The following is an 18,624-nucleotide window of genomic DNA, read 5'->3' as shown; positions in this document are numbered from 1 at the left end:
CCTGCTTACCTGGATGCTCTCACCCGTAACACACCAGGCACAGGTCTTGGACAAACACTCTCTGCTCTCCTGCATGGAAACCTCCTGTGAGCTGCCAGCGTGGATCTGAGTGTCATGCCTGCTGGAGAAGAGAGAGAATAGAACAGAGAGGAGAGGGCTGGGAAAGAAACTGCAGGTCAAGAAAAAGAGGGTGTATAAGAGGAATGAAAAGAGAAGACACCCCTGTAGCCATGTGGTGGGGACTGCAGTGTCTACGTGGTTGCCCACAGCTTCTCTGTTGTTGGGACACTGTAATCAAGTAACATCTTTTATTGGTTCTGTTCCAGCAGTGCATGGGGCTCTCAGGCATCCCTAGTGAACACACCCACAGCTGTAGAACAAGGGAGACAGTGGGTGGACTGAAGAAAAGCTTGCAGTGGTGCTGAGGGAATCTGTTGAGGATGTGGAGGAATCTTTAGAGGAAGGGTGAGCAAAGCAGCCAGAGAGGCCAGGGACTGAGGAGTACCAGCAAGTCTTCTACAGGAAAAGTCAGTTTGACACTGTTTTCTCTTGTTCACATGTTGCCAGGTGCACCACTGTGCTTAAGGAACACATTTGTAACTTAATGGCCAGAGAGAAATAGCTGTTACTGGAAGCAAGTGCAGCAGAGGGATGGCAGGAGACCTCTATGAGGAGGGAAGCTGGTATTCCCATGGACAGTAGCATGGCTATTTCCAATGTCTGACTAAATCATTTAATCTTCACTGATCCAAGCAAACATAGTTTAATCATAAATCTTGATTTCCTTATGCAGTGAAACCATTCCTGCCTTACAATTTGCTTTGGTAACACTTGTGCAAACAAAGCTTGGGACAGAGGTGCAAGGAAACTGAAAAATGGGGAGAGAGGTTATGGACCAGCGAAGGGGTGTGCCATGGAGGCTGTCTCAGCTTGGGGTGAGTGATTGGTACCTGCTTTGTGGCCCTTGATGTGTCCAATGACAGGGAAACATCATTGATGCTGTGCTAGAAATTATGCTATCAGTTAGATTTAAAGGCGTTAGTGAGAACTGAATGTTAATTAATAAAAAAATGTGAACACCTTGCGTCCTTTCTCCCACCCAAAGGACAAGCATTTCATTGCACAGTTGACTTTTAAAGCAATGATGGATCCAAACTAAAACTGGTGTTTGCACACGTCTTCATCCAGTTCCAGCTCTGGTGAAATGAGTAAAGAGTCAACAAAATCCCTCACTCCATCAGCCATCCTATCTGGTGGGAAGAAACATCTTTTTGTGCAAAAACCAGGTCCACAGCACTGTACTATTTTGCCACTGGCTCTTCAGTTTTCTCCTGTAGTATCAGGGACCATGTAGTGACTGCTTCAAATGGGTCATTTCAACGTGTGCCAACTGGTGTCTTGATCACTGACCCAGAGTCTCTGGTGCTTTGGGGTGTTCCAGCCAGCCCTGCAACAGTCCCACCTCAGGGTGGTGCCTCTGGGAAAATATACTGAAGAATGTACAAAATGCCACTCAAGGAAGGAAGATTCAGGGGTGAAAACATGTGAGGAACAGCCCTGTGAACAGAAGGTTAGAGATGATGGAGGAGGAGGAGGTGTTCCATGTGCCAGACCAGAGGTGACCCCACACACCATGAAGGGCCCTGTGCTGGAGCAAGATGACATTTCCTGAAGGAGCTGTGGCCATTGGGAGCTCATTTTGGATTATCCTGAAGGACTGCAGCCTGTGGGAAGGCCCCACAATGGAGCATGGGAAAAGAGTGAGGAGATCAGAGCATCAGTGACAAACTGCTGTGGACTGACCACAGTGTCCCATTCCTCTTAGTCCCCCTGTGCCACTCAGGGAGTGGGGAGGTACAGGAGTGGAATGAAGAAGTGAAGCTGAGCCTGGGCAAACAGTAGGGGAGGTGTTATTTAAGTTGTCAGTGTTTCTTGCTATCAAATTCTATTTTAATTGGCAATGAAATTATATTTCTGCAAGTTGATTCTCTTTTCCGTGTGACAGTGATTCCCCTGTCCTTTTCTCAACCCACCTTTTTCACCTTATTTTCTCCTCCTGCACCCTGTTGAGGAGGAGGAATGAGAGAGGGGCAAGGTCAATCCACCACACTTTCTTTTTATCCAGGGACAGAGGAACTGGAATGCTGGGCTCCATGCAGAGAATGCCAGTCCTGGAGCGGGATGGCCATGCAGTGATCCTTACCATTGGGGTCTGTGTGGACCAGCCATCCTGAGCTTGACTCAGCCTTTCTGTTTGGAGTTGCCTCACATCTTCTCTTTTTACATTCAAATATTAACAGTTTTTGTTGAGTTTTCAGTGTTTTTAATCTGGTTTTGCTTTTCTTTCATCTCTCAACAGCTGCCCCAATTTGTTTACCAAGCCACATCCCTTACTTCCTTCAGTCCCTCTGAATGACCACTTCCTCCCTCTGCCTTGCAAAACCATGAGAAGAAAAGTCTACCCATGTTTACAAAGTCAATGAACTGTTTGCATGTCTAACAAACTAATACTTTCATTTTTTCTCCCTTCTCACAATGGAGTTTGTGCTCCCTTTCTCCTTTTGATCTTCTTTTGGGTCTCCTCTGCTGTGTGAGGTCGAGCTTGGGTGCTGGCTGTCCAAGACAGTTGTATTGCATTTTTCATGAGGCACAAGAAACCTGTTTCTGGGTTTCTGAGAAGTATTATGTTTACCAATCAGTAATAAATCCAAACTCATCCAAAAATAAGAATAGGAACAACCATCATGTCAAATTTTTATCGTCTAGAAGTTTTTGCACCCTTTTTCTATAAAAGAAAAATGCAGAATTCTGTGTTACAGAAGTAACTAAGGCCCTGAGACACTTTGAAGGTTGTTTGATTGACTGATTGAAGATAATTCTACTTTGAACCAGGGGTTGGACCAGACAGCCTCTGGAGGTCCCTTCCAGGCTAAATATTTCTGTGATTCTGTAGTTTTCTATACTGTTAAAGCACTGCCAAATTCAGCAGTGCTGTGCAAATGTAGGTTCTTTGATGGGCACTTGGATCCACCAAAACCCAACCATGATAATTTCTCTTTGTAATAATCCACTGTAGAGTTCCTTTGGATGCCATTATTTAACTGTTACCTTAAATATGTGGTAAATCCCAGTGGGAGGACTGTGTCAAGGGATCTGGAAAGCTATTAAGGGCTTCAGAAAGAGAGAATTTGGGATGATTTTTCCTTTATTTTTCTATACTTGCCCTTATCCCCGGACTTATACTCCTTGTTCTCCAGGAAGCATTGTACTGTTTAACAATGAGCAGTGCATGACCACTGAATTTTGGCTTGAATTTGAAACAAAAGTCAAAATGTTACTTTGGGGTTTTCAGATTTGCTGTACACAGCTTGCAGAGCTTAAACATACTGAGTCTTGCTGCCCTGGTGATGATCCTTCAGAGCACACTGAAGGATGAACAGGGGGAGGTCAGAAAAAGATGAGGATACTCACTTTTACTGCATGTTTTTGTGACATCTGTTAGGACAGAAATATACATAAATGCATATGGGGGGGAATTCAAGGCAACTCTACATTATAGTTCCAAATTCTTCTACCTCTAGAAAGTTGGTAAGTAACTAATATTTGAGAAATTCATGATGGTAAGTTAGGTGTGATAAAAGGACGAGAGGGAATGGTCTGAGATTGTGCCAGGGGATGTTAAGGTTGGATAATAGGAAAAATTCCTTCACAAAAGGGTTGTCAAGCATTGGAACAGGATGCCCAGAGAACTGGTGGAATCACCATCCCTGGAAGTGTTCAAAAGTCAGGTCGGTGTGGCACTTGGGGGTTACGGTGTCGGTGTTGACAGTTGGACTCAATGATCTTGGAGGCCTTGTCCAACCTTAATGATTTGACTCAGTCCCTGAAACTGCACCTTGACAACAACGTTAAGGGACTGGAGACATGATGGTTGTCTCTGTCTGATGCCCTCCCAGCAGCAGGTGGCTGTACCAGAGGCTAGGTCAGTACGAAGGGTCTCTATAAGCCCCTCGATTGTTTCCCACCATGGTCTTACCCTCCCACATGTGCAGTCCCAAAAAGGAAAGCCCTTCTACACCGTCTTAAAAAGCAGCTTTGGCTCAGATTCAGCTCAAACCTAAGAGCAAGAAAGGGATGTGTTACATAACTGACCACAAGTGAACTTCACAGCCAAAGAGGGATGGGAGGGAAAAACACCAGCTACTGCAACCACTTTTGATCTCTGCTGCCCCTGAATCAGATGTCTTCTTGCAGAACCAGGAAGCTGGTTAAATCCTGGTTAACAAATCAAACATACGGCCATGGAAGTTAGGGAAGTGAGAGCAGTGGAGAACGTGATGTTGACCTACTGAAGCGAGAGATTGGGTTGCTGAGCTACACCCTTTAGTGTAGTCCCTGCCTATAAATTCTGGTGCCCTCCTGTACCAGGAGCTCCGAGGAGATGGCTGCCACCATGATCTTGTCTTGGGTGGTGATGATAAGCCTTCAAATTCAGCTGGATGCAGGTAACAAGTCTCAATTCTGATCACCTCCGTGGCTATATTTCACCTGAGGATAATGCTGAGATTTAAGGGTAAAAGAGGATTTACTAGCACAGCTTAGTTCTTTCAAAAACCATGAGCAGGTCAAAGCTATGAACTGAGCAAATCAATTTTATTGAAACTGCTTAATGAATTTAATTTTTTTCTCACCATTTTTGTAAAGAGCCCAGTAAAATCAAATCAAATCAAATGAATATACTGTAAAGCCAAAGATATAAATTTCCAATTCTTTATACTGGGGTAATGGATTTAAAGACTAATAAGTATTTTCTGGACTAAAGATATGTTTATTTTAAAGAGGTGCACTTTGAACCACGGAATTTGTACTTGATTAGGTACATTGGTACAACCAATACATTGGTGTTTAATAACAGAGTGCCCCAGATAAAACAAGTATGGCACACCTCTATCCTATCATTATTGTAGTTACTAGAATATAATAGGAATTACTGTAATTTTTTTTTTTAATTCTAATTTCCCACAGGCTAATTCCTCTTACAAGTGTGATTTGATTTGCTTGCAGAGGCATTGGGGGGTCTGATGGTAGGGAGGATGCTTCCAACAGGGTAAAATAGTCTTTCTGTGTTCAAAAACACTTTCCCATTTTTCAGGTGAGGCTTTCCTGGCTGAGCAGAGTGCCTTAAGCTGCTGCTGTTGCATTCTTTATGCAGGAGAGTAGGATGGAAAAAGATCAAAGGTGTTGGCACAGCTGCTGTCTTTCCATCCCTTCCTCTTCCAGGTGTAAAATTCTGGAGTGAACTTGGCTTGGACTAATGAACCAAAAGCAAAAACCTGCTTTCCCTTTCTGTGCTCCCATGTACACGGTGGAAAGAAATAACCTTTCAGGGCTATTTCCTCAGGTTTTTAATGCCCTTGTTATTTACTCCCTCCAAAAATATTTGAGGTGCAATTAGTAATGCTGAAAACTAAGCTGGGATGTTGATGTTCAGCTGGAAAATACTGAGTTACTGTTTAATCCTTTCATTACCATCTAATTAATTCAGGTTTAAAGCCTTGCATGCATGAGGAGCAGTGTGGTGGGATGCATTGTAAAGTACCCTAATAACTGAAAACATTACACATGTCCCTGTTAGGATCTTCTGCATCCAGAAATCACTTTAAATAAATAAACTGTGAGTTTGAGAGACAATTAGTTTTATGATACATGATATTAATCAGTGAGGGTGTATTCCCACCTATCAGGTTGTCCAAAGAGAAGGATTTTTATCACCACCTAACCCACTCCCTTGAAAAACATCTGACATCCCTTTGCCAATGCCACCAGGGATCCTGTGCGTGCAAACTTCCCATCCTCATTATTTAATTAATGTAATGTTCTTCAATATTTTTGTTGTTGTTGTTGTTGTTTGTGTTGACACTGTCTGCAGCTTGGACAACAGGAGATGCTGAACCAGAAAGGCCTCTAACAACAGGTAATTTTAAAGTTATATAAAAATGCACACTTTTTTATAGAATTGGCATTGCTAAATATTCTCTCCAGGCTGATGCTTGCATCTGAGGATTCTTCTAGTTTAGTTGTAGCCGAGGTAGCCAACCCACCAGCTTAGTCAGGGGCTCAGCATCCTTCAGACTGGGCTCCCACGTCTGAATGCACCCATACAGAATCTATAGGGTAGTACATACATGCACTTAAAATGCAGCATATAAGTGAATGTGTGTCCCTCTTCTCAGAGAAGGAATGAGAACCATCACTGCAATGAAAAGCTTAATTAAGTCAGTCCTTGGGCTAAAACCTTGGGATCACAATACCATGTTAAAAACAAAGCCTGTATAAATGCAGCAGTTTCTGAGTATCTGAAAGCCCAGAGCAAAGTTATCCACAGTTTGCACAGATAAATTTTGACTGAATATAGGTTTGTAGACCATTTTCCAATGACCTTTACGGAGACAGAACAGCACTCACATGAAATGCCCTTATTAATTTGGATTATGTTTATCAATTTTGAGATGTTTGGTGCTGTCACCTGATCACAGAAGCACTAGGAAGGAGATCACCTTTCCCCGGGTGTCAGAGCCCTGTCCTAAGGGACGCCCTCGATCTCTTAGTGCCACCTGGAGGCTTTCCATCAGCTGTACAGAAGCCTTAGCAAGGAAAACCCTTCTTTGACCGAGTTACTGACTCCAGCGGCAGTCAACAGCACGGTATTGATGAAATCAGTGCTGTTGGGAGCGGAAGGGAATGAGAGAAGCTTAGATGTAGTGGGAACGTGAGCAGAACCCGTGACAGGGAGCTTTTGGATGTGCAGCCTCCCTTGTCACTGGCCTCGCTCTGACCATCTCCCCGGATATTTTGTGTCACCTTCATTTCTGTCAGGATTTTTGTCCCTCTTTGGTTTGGAGAAAGGGAGGGAGAGGCAGTTGTTCACAGCCTATTCTCATGCCAGTAGCAGAACCATCAGCTTCTGATCAGATCTGGTGAAATCAGCAGAGAGAATCAGAGAATTGTTTAAGTTTTAAAGGACCTCTTGGATCATCGAGTCCAGCCATTAACCCAGCACTGCTAAGCCCACCACTAAGCCATGGCCCACACATTTACACCTATACATGTCTTTTACATGTCTTTTAAATCCCTTCAGGAATAGTGACCCCAACCCTGCCCTGGGCATCCTGTTCCAGGGCTTGACAACCTTTTCCATGATTAAATTTCCCCTAATCTCCAATCTAAACATCCCCTGGCCCAACTTGAGGCTATTGCCTCTTGTCCTATCACTTGTTACTTCAGAGAAGGGACTGACCCCCACCTGGCTACAATCTCCTGCCAGGTAGTTGTAGAGAGAAATAAGGTCCCCATCTTGAGGCTTCTCTTCTCTAGGCTGAGCCCCTGCATCTCCCTTGGGTGGATTCCATCCACCCCCATAGATTTGTGGGTGTCCCTGACAATTTCCCTTTGGATTTTGGGGGCTTCATTCTGCTCCCCACCCCTGTCTTCCAGCTCGGGGGGCTGGGTACCCTGAGAAAACTGGTCTGACTTCAAGGGCACTTGGCACTCTCCGGGCCAGTTGCAGGTTTTTGGTGGGTTCACAAAGAGATTTGATGGTTAATGAAAGGAAAAACTACTGTGATTTACTAAAATAAAAAGAAATCTCTTAGATCTAAAATTTGTTGGCCACTAATTCCTGGAGACTGAAACAGGGTTTGAGGAAGTTTCATATCATATTTGCCTTTTTGGCCTTCACATATGGTATCATCTATGTTTTTTCCTTCTCTAGAAGAAGCACTACATCCCCCAACAACACTTGACTTCATGACTTGTAAGTAATTTACCAGATTATTACTTCATATGATAGTGATAGCTTTATGTTTTCATCATCGTATTTATTCTTGAGAACAAATTATTATGATGAAAAAGCTCCTGCTTGCCCTAGGGTGGGGCCAGGGATGTATGCAAGAAGTAAATTATCTGGGAGCCAGGAACTCAGGGGTGGCTCTACCCTCCAGCAACCAACCTCCTTGTTAGAAATAAAAAGATCTATCAGTTGTGCCCTTCACTGGGGACTTGACTCACTGGGGAAAGGGTAGAGAGCACTGACAGCTCCCAGATAATTCATCCTAATTCATTTGCTCTCTTTGTGTTTTTTTCCCTGCTTGTTCTCCTCCACAGTTCCAGCTGATGGTGAGTGTGTCTGCCAAGGCCCTTCTGGTGGCCCTGGGCACGGGGATGGGACCTGCTGCTGGCCCAGCCTGTCTGTCCCTCAGCATGGGAGACCAAGCAGAGGCTGCCAGCCCTGAGCTGTGCTGTGGGTGCAGATGGGTGCCCGGAGAGGATGTGGGAGCCTGTGCTCTCCTGTGCAATGTCACTGCCTGAGCCCAGAGCACTGCTGGCCTGACGCAGGGGTTTGTGTCTCTCCAAGAGCTGTGGCAGAGGCTGAGGCTCAGCGGTGGGCCGAACCGCTGCGCAGGCAACGTGGAAATCCAGTTCTTCGGAAACTGGGAGAAGGTGTGTGGATACCTGTGGAACATGGAAGATGCTGAGGTTGTGTGCAGGCAGCTTGGCTGCGGATCGCCCCTTGGAGTGATGAGTGATTTCCCTTCGAGCGACTCGTACCCATACTTGATCACGGAGGTGAATTGTGCAGGGTATGAAGACTATTTGTGGCAGTGCCCCTACAACTACCAGTACTATGTCTGTCATCATGGAGATGCTTCTGTCATATGCTCAGGTGGGTTTTTGTGTTTTGGGGGCAGTTTCCTGAAGAAACCCCACCTGGTGTTTGTGTGAGGCTGGGTGAAGCCTGTCCAACCCTTGCTCTGTGCTCTGCAGGGCAGCAGCGGGTCATAGGTCCACGTCCCTGATGCAGGGGCCTGTGTTTCAGAGGGAGCACCCTTCCTGCACTTGCAGATTGTGCTTAGGATGCCTGGGATTTAGGAGACTAAATGTGGATTTAGGAGGCTGCTCCTGTGCAGAGTGAGGAGGGTGATGGTTTTTAGCCAGGCCATCCTCCCCATGGATCCCTTCATACCTCTCCATGAGATTATAGTATGTGCCTCACACCCTCTGGTTTTCTCTCTTTGCAGACTCAGGACTAACAGAGCCTCTACCAGCAGGTAACTAGAGATTTCTATTTATGTACTATTTTTCCATGGGGTGTTCTGCCTCTGGGATGCTCTGTGTTCATCAGAGCAGAAGACCCAAATGTGGGCTGCACTTACAGACCCTGGGTAACATCCCTGATGCTCAGGATGATGTGGGATTGCTTGGGATCCTTTGTGACTGAGCAGCTTCTTCTTCGGGGGGAGAGGTTTTGCACCTGGTGCCACAGTGGGGATGCCCCTGAGCAGGTGCTGGGGCAGTTGACACTGCAGCTGCTTGGTCCTGCCTCATTACAGTGCCCACTGTGGTTTTCGGGTTTCACTGTCCCGGGGTCCCCCTTGGATAGGGGGGTGTCCCAGCTGGGTGATCCTCTTATGCAAAGCACTGCGCTCTCAATTGCTGCTCTCTCCCTGCAGTGAGAGCTACCTACAGCATGACAACCCCCATGCCATGGACCACAGGTATGTCCAGAGGGGCTATGGGGTCTGACTAGCTTCTGCCTTCAGTTATGGATCACAGAATTAGAAGATGGTTGAGGTTGGAAGGGACTTCTGGAGTAATGGGGTCCTAAGCCCTGGCTAAAGCAGGGTTGCCTTGAGCTGACTGCTCAAGGCCATGATCAGGTGGCTTTTGGCTACCTCCTAGGGTGGAGAGTCCACCACCTCCGTGGGCAACCTGTGCCTGTGCTCAGTCACCCTCCCAGTGGAAAAGTGTTTCCTTATAGTCACATGGAACCTTCTGTGCTTCACTTTGTGCCATGAGCTCTTGTCCCCTCTCTAGGCAGCACTGGAAGGAGCCTGGCTTTTGGACAGGGCTGACTGCCAGCTGGGTTTTCCTCTTGGACAAAATGCTGCTCACTCACCTGCTGAGTTCTCCCTGCAGCACCCCATAGTTCCAGTTCCATCTCCCCCAGTGTCATTGACCACATTTAGGTCCAGAGGGGTTATAAGGGGTCTGGTTATCTCCTGCCCCAGGTGTCCTGCTGGATGGCCAACCCCACAGACTGGGGTTACTGCACAGGCCGAGCACAAACCGTGCTCTGGGTAGGGGGGAGCACAAGGATGATGCTTTGGAGTGGTGCCACGTGCCCAGGAGGGAGGGTCTGTGTGGGGCTGTGGCAGAGCCTCCTTGGTGGGGCCTTCCTCTGACGGCTCCAGGCGATGGGATGCCAAGAGGTCTCTGCCCGTGCCCGGGCTCTGCTCCTCTCTGCAGGGACAGGCTCCTGTGGTGGCTTACTGCAGGATCTGTGGGGCTCCATCCAGAGCCCGGGCTACCCCAACTCCTACCCCGACAACGCCCGCTGCGTGTGGCGCATTCGGCTGTGGGACCCGGCCCGCAGAGTGGAGCTCCGCTTTTCGGATGTGGAGTGAGTCCTGGCCAGGGGGGGCTGGCTGTGGGCTCAGGGGCGGCTTCGTGCCCACTGTGGGGCCTTGGCTGCCTGTGCCCGAGCCCTGGGGTGAGGCGGGGATGGGGTGGGGTGGCTGGGCCCTGCAGCTCCGGCCGGGGCTCGGGGCTGGTGCCGGGAGGCGGCACAGCCTGCGGTGCCCACAGAGCCCCCTGTGCCCCCAGGCTGGAAGGCAGCAGCTGCTCCTACGATGCCATCGAGGTGTTCGACGGCGGGTCCCCCGGGGGGCGGCTCCTGGGCTCTGTTTGCACCAACACCTCTCGAGTCTTCACATCCTCCGGGCACCAGCTCACCGTCCTGTTTCGCAGTGACATCAGCATCACCAGGAGAGGATTCCTGGCCTACTACTCCTCATTTCTTGCCTTCAACAGCACTGCAGGTAAGACCAGAGCTCTCCTTTACCCTTTGGCAGGGCTGAAGATGAAACTCTCTCTTAAAGGGCTTCTGATGGCTGCCAACACCTGTGGACATCCAGGCCCCATGGGCAAATTGACAGACATCGTTCCTCGGGGGCATCTTTTTAGACAGCACAATCATGAGGCTGCTGCCAGACACTGTTTCTTTGCCTGCTCAGCAGGGATGGGGCTTTCTCCACGTCCTCCGGTGCTGCCACTGAGCCATTCTCTGTTTTTCAGGCCTGTACTGAGGGCAGAGGGGTTACTTGGTCCTGGCATTCTCATTGCTGCAGAGACCAATGTTCCTGCTCATGCTTAACCACTTGTTTTCCCAAAACCAAGAGGGCTGATGCGCTCAGATGCAGTGCAGTGAACTCCTTGTGGCAGCTGTGTGGAGGAGCAAGTGTGGCTGCTGCTCTCTGTCTGCAGCACCAGCAGCTCCAGCTCGACTGCCCCCGTGTCACTGAGCTCAGCTGGGGCTGCAGGGCTGGAGGGGTCTGGTCACCTCCTGTCCCTGCTGAGGGTCACAGAGTCCCAGGCTGGCTGCGGTTGCTCTTGCTGGGTCCCACTAGGTGATAGTGTTGACTGTGGGGTTTGTGTTCCTGTATTTCTGGATTTGCTTTGGGGAGGGGTGACCCACCCTGGGCTCCTGATCTTGGGTAAAACACTGTGCTCTCACTTGCTGCTCTGTCCCTACAGCACAAAGTAGTTCCAGCTGGACCCCCCTGTGTCACTGAGCATCATTAAGTGTGGAGGGGTTTGGGGGTCTGGCTATCTCTTGGCCTTGCTCAGAGTCACAGAATCACAGCATGGCTGAGGTTGGAAGGGACCTCTGGAAGTCATCCAGCCCAACAGCCCCTGCTAACCCATTGCTGGCTCCATCTGAACTTGGTTCTCACCAGGGCCTATTCTGGAGAGTTGTTTCCCACATGGGTCACCCTCGGGGCCTGCTGGTGTGTGGGGTTGTTCTTCCCCAGGAGCAGCACTTGGCACCTGTCCTTGGTGTCCTGCATGATGTTCCTGTTGGGTCGTTTCTCCAGCCCATTGAGGTCCCTCTGGATGGCAGCAGGACCCTCTGCTTGACCAGCCACTCCTCCCACTTTGGTGTCATGAGCCAACTTGTTGAGGGTCTGCTCTGTCCCATCACCCCAACAATTAACAATCAAGAAAGATGATGGAGGCCCTGCTTATGGGAGCTCTTGCACATGCAGAACACAAGCTGCACTCTGGGCTGGTGGGATGGAGGGGGAAGGCTTGGGGGTGCAGCCACACAGGGACCGACCATGATACCGGTGGTGACTGTGGGTTCTGTGTTTCAGTGTCCCTTTAGGGGTGGGGTGACAACCAGACAAACTGTTCCTTTTAGGAAAAATGCTGAGTGTTCACCTGCTGCTCTCTCCCTACAGCACCAGGTAATTCCAGCTGGGTGACCACAGGGACATCGACCTCAGGTAGGTTCAGAGGACTGGGGGCAGGAGTGGTCAGACCCCTGGGGTTATGGATTTGCTTTGGGGAGGGGTGACCTGCCCTTGGCTCCTGGTCTTGGGTAAAACCCTGTGCTCTCACTTGCTGCTCTCTCCCTACAGCACCAGGTACTTCCAGCTGGACAACCACCGTGACATCAGCCTCAGGTAGGTTCGGGGGACTTGTGGCAGGAGTAAATAGACCCCTCCAGTTTTGGTTCACAGGCTGATTGGTGTGGGAGGGAATTTAAGGAGGTCATCTGGTCTAACCCACCTACTAAAGCCACTTTACCTGGAGCTGGCTGCCTAAGTCCATGTCCAGATGGTTTTTGGCTGTATTCAGGCATGGAGAGTTGACCATCCCTGCGGGCAACATATCTGTATGCTCAGTCAGTCTCACAGTGAGAAAGTGCCTCCTGATCTTCAGGCACAACATACAAGGAACATCTGATGTGGGGTCTCCAGAGGAAAAGGCACACGGTCACATAATGGACGTTGGACCAGTGAGAGAAGGGTTTTCAATGTTTGTTAGAAACTGAAAATAAAAATTGAAAGTCCCTTAGACCAGAGTAGGTGTCTTGTGCATTCTTTAGGTTAAAAGAAGTAAATTTGTATTTTGTTTCCTAATTTGGAATATAATTTAAAAGATGTTGTCCATTTACACGTTTCTTTTTTCTAGGAATAGTTTGAGCTTGCACTTGAAAGTATCCTAGAAATCCTTGACTTCATTTTACTACTAGACTTTTTTTAGATCTTGATTCCCCTGATATTTGATTCTGCAATTGATCTCTATATAATCATATAATTTTTTGACTGTGGCATAAGTTCTTCATGTTTATTTTGAAACAAAATTTGATCTTTTTCTTCCCTTCCCTTTTGTCATTAGCAATTGTAATGGGAGTGAACCAGGCTCAGCTGGGACTTTTTCTCTTTCGAGCAATAGCTCACCTCCAGAAGTCCAACCTCAATAATTGTGCAGTTCTATGTCAAATATTCATATCCTGCTAATGCAGACACTGAAGATCAGTATTATAGAAGCTATTCAGTGTGTTCAGCATCTCCTAACCTGTATTCAGATGTATATGAACATAATAAAAAGACCACAGAAGCTGGTAGAAGTCATTGCCTCTGAATTTTAGACATAAACTCCATGTAGGCATATTCCAAAAGCAACTTTAAATGGTGTATACATATCTTTTCCTTCTCATATTTTTCTCTGCAGGAGATTATTCTTGTGGTGGCTTGCTTTCCTCTTCATCTGGTAGATTACAGAGTCCATCTTACCCCCAAAATTATCCAAACAATGCCAACTGTGTGTGGGAAATAGAAGTAAAGAGCAACTTCCTTGTCACGCTTAGATTTGAAGATATTCAGTAAGTAAGAATTTATTAGTTGGGAAGATGAAGGTATGGGACTGACAACTTGGACTTACTAAGCAAAGGCCTACTTGATTTCAAGGATCTTTTTCAAAGCTTTTAAGTACATCTGAGATGAGAAATGTGTTCATTTTTGTTTGTTAAGTCAAAAATATGGCTGGCACCTAATGAGACCTAAACTTCTATCTCAAATATTTGATAATCACATCAGTAAAATTTACCCTTCTGCTATAAATAGGTAATCTGAGTAAAAAAAAAAAAAAAATTAATCATTTAACTAAGTATTCATGTTTGCTCCCCAGGATGGAAGGTGGCAGATGCCTCTCTGACTACATAGAAGTTTATGATGGGCCCCTGCACACCTCTGCTCTCCTTGGGAAGTTCTGTTCTGGTTATTATCGCACATACACGTCCTCCTCAAACCTGATGACTGTCCGATTTCACAGCAACTCTCGATACACATACAGAGGGTTTCTGGCCTACTATTACTCCACTCCAGCAGATGAAAGCACTAGTAAGTTCATCTTTAAAGCAGAAGTAAAAATTGCCTCTCAATTATTTGCTAATTGTTAACCTTGTTGTACCAATTTCACCCATTTTGTGTTATTTTAAATTAGATCTGTAACACTTTCATACAGATTCAAGTATATAATTTGGATTCTGAACTCCTTCTGCCATATCAGCTGCTTCTTCAAAAGATATTGTTAATTTAATTCACAACTTCCAACCTTTTTTGGGACACTTGTAACGTGTTTTCTTTGCCATCCACTAGCACTGCTGTGTTTGCCAGACTACATGCATGTGGTTGTGAGCAGATACTTCCTTCAGTCCCATGGCTATTCTGTTCGGAATCTCACCCTGAACGACCCCCTTTGCACACCCAACATCACATCAGAGTCTGTTGTATTCGACATTCCGTACACTCGCTGCGGCACAGTCAGAGAGGTAGGAATAAATGTTCCAACAAAATGGGCAAATACTGGGAGGATATAATAATTCAAACAGAAGAATTAGCTTTGAAAACCAGCACAAACTGGAAGCTATACTGGGGTCTGCAGTGACTGGAAGTGTCCTCTCCCTCTCCAGAGGGATAAGGTTTGTTAGCATTTGTATTTCCTGCATCTGCTGCCAGGAGTAGCCTGTTATCGATCTTTTGAGGAATAAGTTGTGGGAGAAAGAAAATCTTTGGCATTTTCAAGGTTCCAGGCTAAATGTGATGGTTAAAAACATCTCAAAGCTTTCACTAAATATGACCAATCCTGTTTAAAGCCAGATTTTAGCTTAAATACTGTGCTGGACCTGAACCTTTATGTCTATAATGTTTAAAGTATTTTATAAGTTGTATTTAATTCAGTTATGCCTGCATTTAATGTGAATAGTTTTCTAGGCCAGTATTGTAGGCACTGTATATCACATGGAGATTACAGATTGCTATCTTGAGGACAGAAATTACTGGATTCAAACTTTCCCATGGCAGACTTTCTGGGAAATGATGTTTTTACTGTGCACGTTGCTGTAAGGATACAGCAAAGTTTGAAGGTACAATAGGGTACCTGACTACCTGAATTAATTTTGCCTTTTATGCTCCAAACAGGGAAACAAAAATACAATCAGCTATTCCAACGTTATTAAAGGGTCCTCTTCTGCTGATTTAATCACAAGAAACAGGAAACTTCACCTGCATGTCAACTGCAAGATGCTGGAGGACACATGGGCACAAACGATGTACGTCGCGGACAACAATTTTGAAGTCAATGAAACTCAGTACAGCAGATACGATGTAAACCTCACATTTTATGACTCTTCATACTTCTCACGACCAGTGTACGACTCACCATACTATGTACATATCAACCAGAACTTGTTCCTTCAAGCCTACCTGCACAGCTCTGATCCAAACCTGGTGCTATTTCTGGACACGTGTGTGGCGTCTCCAGCTCCCCATAACTCTTCGGCAGTAACCTATGATATAATCAGGAATGGGTGAGCTCTTATGCATAACAACTGCAAATAGAACTGCCTTTGAACTCCTATATCTGTCCCATTTTTCCTTCCTTTCCCTTTCCCTTTCCCTTTCCCTTTCCCTTTTCCTTTCCCTTTCCCTTTCCCTTTCCCTTTCCCTTTCCCTTTCCCTTTCCCTTTCCCTTCCCCTTTCCCTTCTTTCCCTTTCCCTTCTTTCCCTTTCCCTTTCCCTTTTTTTTTTTTTAAATTTTATTCATTTAGTGGAGTAGTGTGAATATAGCATATATTAAGGTCAGCTTCTAATAATAAACAGGGCATTTGGGGTTTACTGGGGAAAAGGAGATGGATTGACCCAAAATATAACACACATACCCCACAGCTTAAAATGACAAGTAAACTGAGTGGCTATGGCCAGTTCACCATGGATTGTTATTATCCAAGAGATAACAGTGACATACCTCAGGTAAGGTTAATTTACCTTCAAAATACATACAAACACCACGTATCTGGACACACAACAGCCTGAGGGGGAGGTAACAAGGTTCATTTCTGCCAAAGAAGGGCATTTTATTTTTCCTGCTTGCAGGTTATTAAACCCAGTTTCATTATGTTTAGAAATCACTTCTCACGTCGTGTGTTCTATTGCACGTAGATGACTGACTGCAGTGTGTGTTCATGAGAGGTTTTTTCTGCTTCTTTTCAGGTGTGCTCAAGATTCTACCTATGCTGCACATTATTCACCCCACAGACACATCCTGCGCTTTTCATTCGCGGCCTTCCAGTTTGTTTGGAGCGATCCAGTGGTTTACCTGCGGTGTGAACTGGTGGTGTGCAGGGCCTATGACTACTCTTCCAGGTGCTACCAAGGCTGTATTAATAGGCCCAAGAGAGAGGCAAGCTCTGGCCTAGAAAGTGTGATTGTTATTGCTGGCCCAATACAGCTTTGGGAACCCGGTTCTGAGAATAGGAATGAACCTGAATCTAAAACTGTTTCCTTTGACGGATAGATCTTTAAATGCCAATTGAATTCTGAAAGAAACTGTGCTGCTAGATTACCAGAAGCTCCAGAATAAACATTAGGAATATGCTTACTGATTCATACCTGTTAATCCCACTTCACATCAGTCATCTTCATCTCCATATAAAAAAATGCTATTTCAGTGGTTCTGTGGGGAGTCAGTTTTGTGCTCTCTGTTTTTGTTTGTTGTTTGCTGTCTTAATGGTAAAACTGAAATGTTTAAGTTGCAGTTTAAGTTCTATAAACAGGTTCTATTAATATACGCCTGAGCCTGGATATATGAGAGTGGAAGAAGTTGGTTAATCTTTAAATCTGATCTAGAATGCCATTTTCTCCCCATTTTTTTCACGTTTTGATGATAACAAGATGAGGGATCAAGTGTAACTGAATTCTCTCATCTTTCCAAGTGCTGGACTGTTTTGTCATCCAGGAGAACATGACTTCAACTCCTGTTCTATCTCATGTTTCTCAAGCATCATTTTTTAGTGCTGTTGGCCCCTGGCAGTTCACAGAATCATAAAATATCCTGAGTTGGAAGGGACCCACAAGGATCATCCAGTCCAGCTCCTGGCACTGCCCAGGACACCCCAACAATCCCACCCTGTCCCTGAGATGGTTGTCCAAACAGTCCCTGAGGTCTGGCAGCCTTGGGGCCGTGACCACTGCCCTGGGGAGCCTGTTCAGTGCCCCACCACCCTCTGGGGGAGGAACCTTATTCTGACAAAACCTAAACCTCCCCTGACGCAACTTCAGGCCATTCCCTTGAGTCCTGTCACTGCTCCACTGGAGAGACCAGTGCCTGTCCCTCTGCTTCCCCTCACGAGGAAGCTGCAGCCCAGGATGTGGTCTGCCCCTAGTTGCTGTTTTCAATCTTGTTGGGTTTCTCTTGGAACATAAAGTGAAGAAACTAATTCCATACCAGATCCTGTAAGCCTTGGTAAACACCAACAACCGATCACTTTTGGCAGAGTAATTTGAGAGATTGAGCAATTTCCTTGCCTTGAGTAATTTCATTGACAATTCAAGATTAAAATCCAAGCATGACAGGCTTTCTATGCTGGTGGCTCATCTTGTGAAAAAAGGTGGGTTTGACAAAAAAGCTCAGCATTGAAAGAAGCCAGAAGACCAGGGGAAGTTTGCAGCCCATTGACAACCCTCAGATTGGCTGCCACCTTGCAGTATCAGGTTCTCAAATCTTATCACAGTACCTGAACCATCAGCTTACTTCTCTCAAGGTGGTTATCTTGACTCTGCTAGTGAAAAATACAGCCTGGGTTGTAGAGAACACAGAGGGCTGGTTCTTGCTCCACAACAAACAGGAGTTTGTTTCCCACTTTTTCAGGTGTAAATTAAGATCAAGAGTCCTCGTTTTCCACAGGGCAGCTGTGAGTACATTACGAATGGTAATGGAGCCCATCTGTACCTGTGAGAGGTACTTAGTAAATCTCAGTGTGATGCAATTTGTGTCTTTACCCTTCAGCCAAGGGACTGCTGGAGCTGCCCTCTAGTGTTTTCTGTTTTCACTGCAGTCAGTGCTAGCAAGAAAAATATTTGAACCCAAGTGCTACTGTTATACTCTCCTGAGCCTTCTCTTAAATCCTGTTTCCTATCACTTCCAATTTTTTGAGAAGCAGATAAAATTTTGCATAAAAATTTCATGGAATAATGAAACGTTTCAAATGAAGAAGGTTTTATGTAGCTAAAAATACCTGGATAATCAGGCATGGCTGAAAGACAAAAATTATTTTTCCAATTACATAAGGATCATCACATATAGTGTCTGCATATTTATGACAAGTTCCTGTTGAGAAAATGAGCTATTTAAGTTATTTTCTATTATGGCTGATTTCCAATATAAATTATGTAATCACAAAACCAGGAAGACAGTGTTTCTAGGTTGATATTTCTTGTC

The 18,624-nt window shown here is 45.9% G+C and overlaps 1 protein-coding gene and 1 long non-coding RNA gene across 2 annotated transcripts; both read left to right on the top strand.

The window, feature by feature from the left end:
• The first annotated feature begins 4,440 nt into the window (after positions 1–4,440).
• On the top strand, positions 4,441–7,803 carry LOC113978623. The gene is made up of 3 exons (XR_003537625.1): positions 4,441–4,505; positions 5,930–5,974; positions 7,772–7,803. It is a non-coding gene; the product is annotated as an uncharacterized LOC113978623 (long non-coding RNA).
• Positions 7,804–7,916: 113 nt separating this feature from the next.
• LOC113978622 (deleted in malignant brain tumors 1 protein-like) lies at positions 7,917–16,781 on the top strand. Its single transcript, XM_027705703.1, has 11 exons — positions 7,917–8,722; positions 9,078–9,107; positions 9,510–9,554; positions 10,306–10,459; positions 10,663–10,877; positions 12,480–12,524; positions 13,579–13,729; positions 14,035–14,246; positions 14,505–14,677; positions 15,327–15,715; positions 16,398–16,781. Exons 1-11 carry the CDS (start codon positions 8,521–8,523, stop codon positions 16,699–16,701), a joined length of 1,920 nt encoding a protein of 639 aa, XP_027561504.1. The 5' UTR covers positions 7,917–8,520; the 3' UTR covers positions 16,702–16,781.
• The last annotated feature ends 1,843 nt before the right edge of the window (positions 16,782–18,624 follow it).

The sequence above is a fragment of the Neopelma chrysocephalum genome, unplaced genomic scaffold, assembly GCF_003984885.1.
Source record: "Neopelma chrysocephalum unplaced genomic scaffold, ASM398488v2 Primary Assembly neopelma1_347, whole genome shotgun sequence".
NCBI lineage: Eukaryota > Metazoa > Chordata > Aves > Passeriformes > Pipridae > Neopelma > Neopelma chrysocephalum.
The sequence above is the reverse complement of the archived record's forward strand: the minus strand, read 5'-3'. Positions and strand labels throughout refer to the sequence as shown.